General features: G+C 37.4%; 1 protein-coding gene across 1 annotated transcript; it reads left to right on the top strand.

Moving 5' to 3' along the window:
- The first annotated feature begins 2065 nt into the window (after nt 1-2065).
- On the top strand, nt 2066-4665 carry LOC106297772 (DEAD-box ATP-dependent RNA helicase 12-like). Its single transcript, XM_013733945.1, has 11 exons — nt 2066-2113; nt 2173-2243; nt 2335-2416; nt 2512-2746; nt 2833-3071; nt 3303-3554; nt 3645-3825; nt 3901-3989; nt 4074-4147; nt 4246-4374; nt 4458-4665. The coding sequence occupies exons 1-10, from the start codon at nt 2066-2068 to the stop codon at nt 4322-4324; spliced, it is 1350 nt and encodes a 449-aa protein (XP_013589399.1). The 3' UTR covers nt 4325-4374; nt 4458-4665.

Here is a 4665-nt window from a genome sequence, read left to right on the forward strand (position 1 = left end):
CAAGGTTGTCTAATTTTACTTGTCATCACGTTCATGTATTTCAGGAGCACAGTGAGAACATTCTTCCAAGCAGTGAAGGTGACGTAGGATTGGCAGCATCATCGGCCCCGTCTGTTTTGGGAGACAAGGTCGATGAGTAATGTGCTGCAGCAGATCCTCCAGAGATTTCAGACGCTCAGAACAGCCGCAAGCGCTGCCGTGAGTGATTGGAAATATCTATTATATTCCTATCATATAATGTATGTATGTATATGTATTTAATTATATATAATTAATTATTTCCAAACACATATATATAATAAAATAGGAAAATACAAATGATACTAAAAGTTAAATTAATTATTGTTTCCATGATTTTTTAGCTAGAATTTGATTTTGCAAATGCATTAATTAAAGAGAAAAAGACAAAGAATCTTAAAAGGTAGGTTAAATAATAAGTTCCGTGGCATGCAATTGTAATAACTTGCAAAACTAAGGGGTAATTTAAATTTGTACTCCCCTTTTAATATATTAGATTTTGGAAATGTATTAATTAAAGAGGAAAAGACAAAGAATCCTAAAATATAGGTTAAATAATAAGTTCAGTAGCATGCAATTGTAAATAACTTGTAAAACTAAGGGGTAATTTAAATTTGTGCTCCCCTTTTAATATATTATATAGATATTACATATTCGAGTTCTTAATAGTAATATTATAGACTAGAGTTCTTAATATAAAGATTCAGCATAGCATATGTCAAATAATAGAACACAATATGGATCCATTTTTTTTTCTAAATTACCAACTCAAGAGAAATTGTTCGGATTTGGTGAATTTGATTCAAAATCAGGTGGACTAGACGGTTTTTTTTTCCAGAATTAATTGTTTTGAGTTGTTTAACATAGTTTCACAATGTTAATGTCGATTTTTAGTTAATCAAACGAAAGCACCAAGTGTGTTAAATATGGTCATTGTTCTCTAGAATGATCTAGTTTTTTTTTATAATTGTAAATTCATTCATTCATTTATAAAAACATACGGCCATTACAAATGGTAAGCAAAGAATTAAATTCAAACGCATATCACAACAAAAGAAGACTGAACAAAGGTTAGACTCTTTAAACACAATAAGAAGTGAACCATTTGAGAAAGCCACTCCGTACTACATACGATTGAATAAAATTCTTAGACCAACCGCAACGGTGAGTCTGATATGGCTCGATTCCCTATGTGATTTTTTATTTTTTTATTAGTTTTTTTTCTTTTTTTCTTTTAATTAAAAAAAAAATAAATAAACTAATCGTGGACCGCCACGTATCGTGGGGCCCGCGACACAGTAACAATACTCCACTTGGATCAATCTTTAGGTTCGGACTTTTCGATCTCGATCCGGCACAGAAACCAATAAATCAATATTTTAATATTTGTTTTTTTTTTAAGGATTGCACCTACGGATTTGCGTTGCATGTGCTCTTAGAGATCGTATTTTTTTGTAATAAATCATGTTGAAGCATTTGCTTGTCTGAAAAATCTTAAACTTGTTAATTAAAGTTAAAGGTCATAAATGTAAAACATAGAGAAAAGAGTGATATACTGGTGAAAAAACGGAAATGAAGGGGTAATAGTATAAAGTAAAGAAAGATGAAGGGTCATGTTTATAAATAACTGACAAAAGAGTGAGAAAGTCTGAAAGAAGAGGAAAATCCATTGACGCCCTAAACAAGAACGCCGGAGAGCGTATTCGTCACTTTCTATTTCCTGTAACTAACTTTCCCAGAGAAAATTTTCTGTTACTCTTCGCCGCTCGCGCTCTCTCTTCGTCGGTTTGTGAATAAACAAATCTGAACTCTCGATTCGCTTTCTCTTCTCCGTTCTCTGGCTGACCGGTTTGTGGTTTTATTTGAACACTCCGATCTCGCCCTGAGTCCCACGATCAGTTTCTTAAAACCCTAGGGTTTGCACGAGCAATTAGATTTCTAGGTTACGGCGGTTCTCATTTTCCTTGTAGAGGCTTGAGTTTTTGTGTAAATCTTGTCTCTAGTTTTTCCGAGATCGAGAGAGAGAGATTGTGATATCCACCGGGGAATGGAACGGGACGTGGAGCTCCGCCGCATCTCGATTATCAGTCGTACGGTCAACAACCGCAGAACCATCAGCAATTTCAGCAGCAACAGTGGTCAAGACGCGCTTAGCTTCCTGGAAACGCCAATGAGGTTCAGAACACGACGTCGTCTCAACCTCCCGTACCTAGCAACGATCATAAGTAAGACTTCGTTTCTTGGAAAACAACTGTTCAATACGTTTTATTACAAATGATTCTGAGATGCGAAAGTTTATTTAATGAATTGATTCAGCGGCTCCGTTACTCTCAGTGGCGGCCAAGATTGGAAGGCAACGTTGAGGCTCCCACCTCCTCATACTCGTTATCAGACAGCAGTATAGCTTCCTTCTTCTGAGATTTGGTTTTAATAAGTGGAGGGTCTCTTTCTGTATGTGTATGTGAACCTTCTTGTATTCAATATTGTCTGCAGGATGTGACAGCTACAAAAGGAAATGAATTCGAAGATTACTTTCTGAAAAGGGATCTCTTAAAGGGAATATACGAGAAGGGTTTCGAGAAGCCATCTCCTATTCAAGAAGAGAGCATTCCCATTGCTTTAACCGGTAGTGATATTCTTGCTAGAGCCAAAAACGGCACAGGAAAGACTGGTGCTTTCTGCATTCCAGTTCTTGAGAAAATTGATCCTAATACCAATGTTATACAAGGTATGATTTTTGTTTTCGTTTGGAACTCGTTCTCTATTTGTGAACAAATATAGTTACTGTCTTCACTGTGTTTGTTTTTTATACAGCCATGATTCTAGTTCCAACGCGAGAGCTGGCTCTTCAGACTTCACAGGTTTGCAAGGAGCTTTCCAAATACTTGAACATCCAGGTTATGGTCACCACTGGCGGTACCAGTCTGAGAGATGATATCATGCGGTTGCATCAACCTGTACATCTGCTCGTTGGAACTCCTGGGAGAATATTGGATCTTACTAAAATGGGAGTGTGTGTTTTGAAAGACTGCACGATGCTTGTGATGGATGAGGTGAGCTCTTGTACTATATCTTTGTTTTGTGATTTATTGCTAAAAGCGTGATGAAAAAAAACTGTAGAATTACTGCTAAAAACAAGTTTTCTGATTGATTGCATCCTACTCTATATAAATGCATTGCTATACTTACCACTTTCTGTAGTCAGATTTAAAGTTTTAAATAGAAGTTGTTTTATTGTGCCATAAGCTTCAAAGTTTTTAACTCTTTACAAACTATCTTACCAGGCCGACAAGCTTTTGTCTGCAGAGTTCCAACCTTCTCTAGAGGAATTGATACAGTTTCTGCCAGAGAATCGTCAGTTTCTGATGTTTTCGGCTACATTTCCTGTCACTGTGAAGGCTTTTAAGGATCGGCATCTCCGGAAACCATACGTTATCAATCTCATGGATCAACTCACGCTAATGGGAGTCACACAATATTACGCTTTTGTTGAGGAGAGACAGAAGGTTCACTGCCTCAACACACTTTTCTCTAAGGTCAGATGTCTAAAACAATCCCCCGTAAGCAGATAACTCTCTGCCACTCAGATTTGGATGATCTGAGCTGGTTGTCGTTTTCAATTGCAGCTGCAAATAAACCAATCGATAATCTTTTGCAACTCTGCTAACCGCGTCGAACTGTTGGCTAAGAAAATTACAGAACTCGGTTATTCGTGCTTCTACATTCATGCGAAGATGGTTCAAGACCATAGGAATAGAGTGTTCCATGAGTTCCGCAATGGTGCTTGCAGAAATCTCGTTTGCACTGGTATGCTTTCGAACATGTACTTTGAACAATGATCAAGTGTAGATGATGCTGAATACTGAAAAATGACTGGTGCAGATCTGTTTACTCGTGGAATTGACATTCAAGCTGTGAATGTAGTGATTAACTTTGATTTTCCGAGGACATCTGAGTCGTATCTACACAGGGTAGGTCGAAACAAGAACTCTTTTTTGCTATAGCTTCTCTAGTACAACCTTGGTCTTCGTAGTTCATGCTGTGAAAATGTTCAGGTGGGCCGATCAGGACGGTTTAGACACCTTGGCTTGGCTGTGAATTTGGTAACATATGAGGATCGTTTCAAAATGTAAGTCGCTCTTCCTCTCCAACGTTCTTACCGTGTCGTTTTTTTTTCGTTTTTGTTATAGTTTTCTCAGGCATTTTTATCATATGTTTTGAAAACAGGTATCAGACTGAGCAAGAACTTGGCACTGAAATCAAACCAATTCCTTCTCATATCGATCAAGCAATCTACTGTCAGTAAACCTGTAACCGCACGAGAAATGCTTCCACCTGACAGTGTTGATGAAAATGGTGAGGCAATTTTTCTTCTTCTTAGCTCTTGGCAATTCAACATTGATTGCATCTGAAGACCTATATTATGCCGCATTGTTCAGGTGTTTCTCAAGCTATATTAGGAGATGAGGGAACTGATGCTTGGCGGTTTATGTAAAGACGACTCGTTACAGATATGAACCAGTGCGGTTTGGTTTCTAATCTTTCTCTAGACTTTGTTTCGGTGGTTCTAATGAAATTTGTTAACGTTGCTCATTTATCTTTGACTTGGTAGTCAAGAAATAATAAAGACAACATAAGACTCGTACT

The sequence above is a fragment of the Brassica oleracea genome, chromosome C6, assembly GCF_000695525.1.
Source record: "Brassica oleracea var. oleracea cultivar TO1000 chromosome C6, BOL, whole genome shotgun sequence".
NCBI classification, from domain to species: domain Eukaryota; kingdom Viridiplantae; phylum Streptophyta; class Magnoliopsida; order Brassicales; family Brassicaceae; genus Brassica; species Brassica oleracea.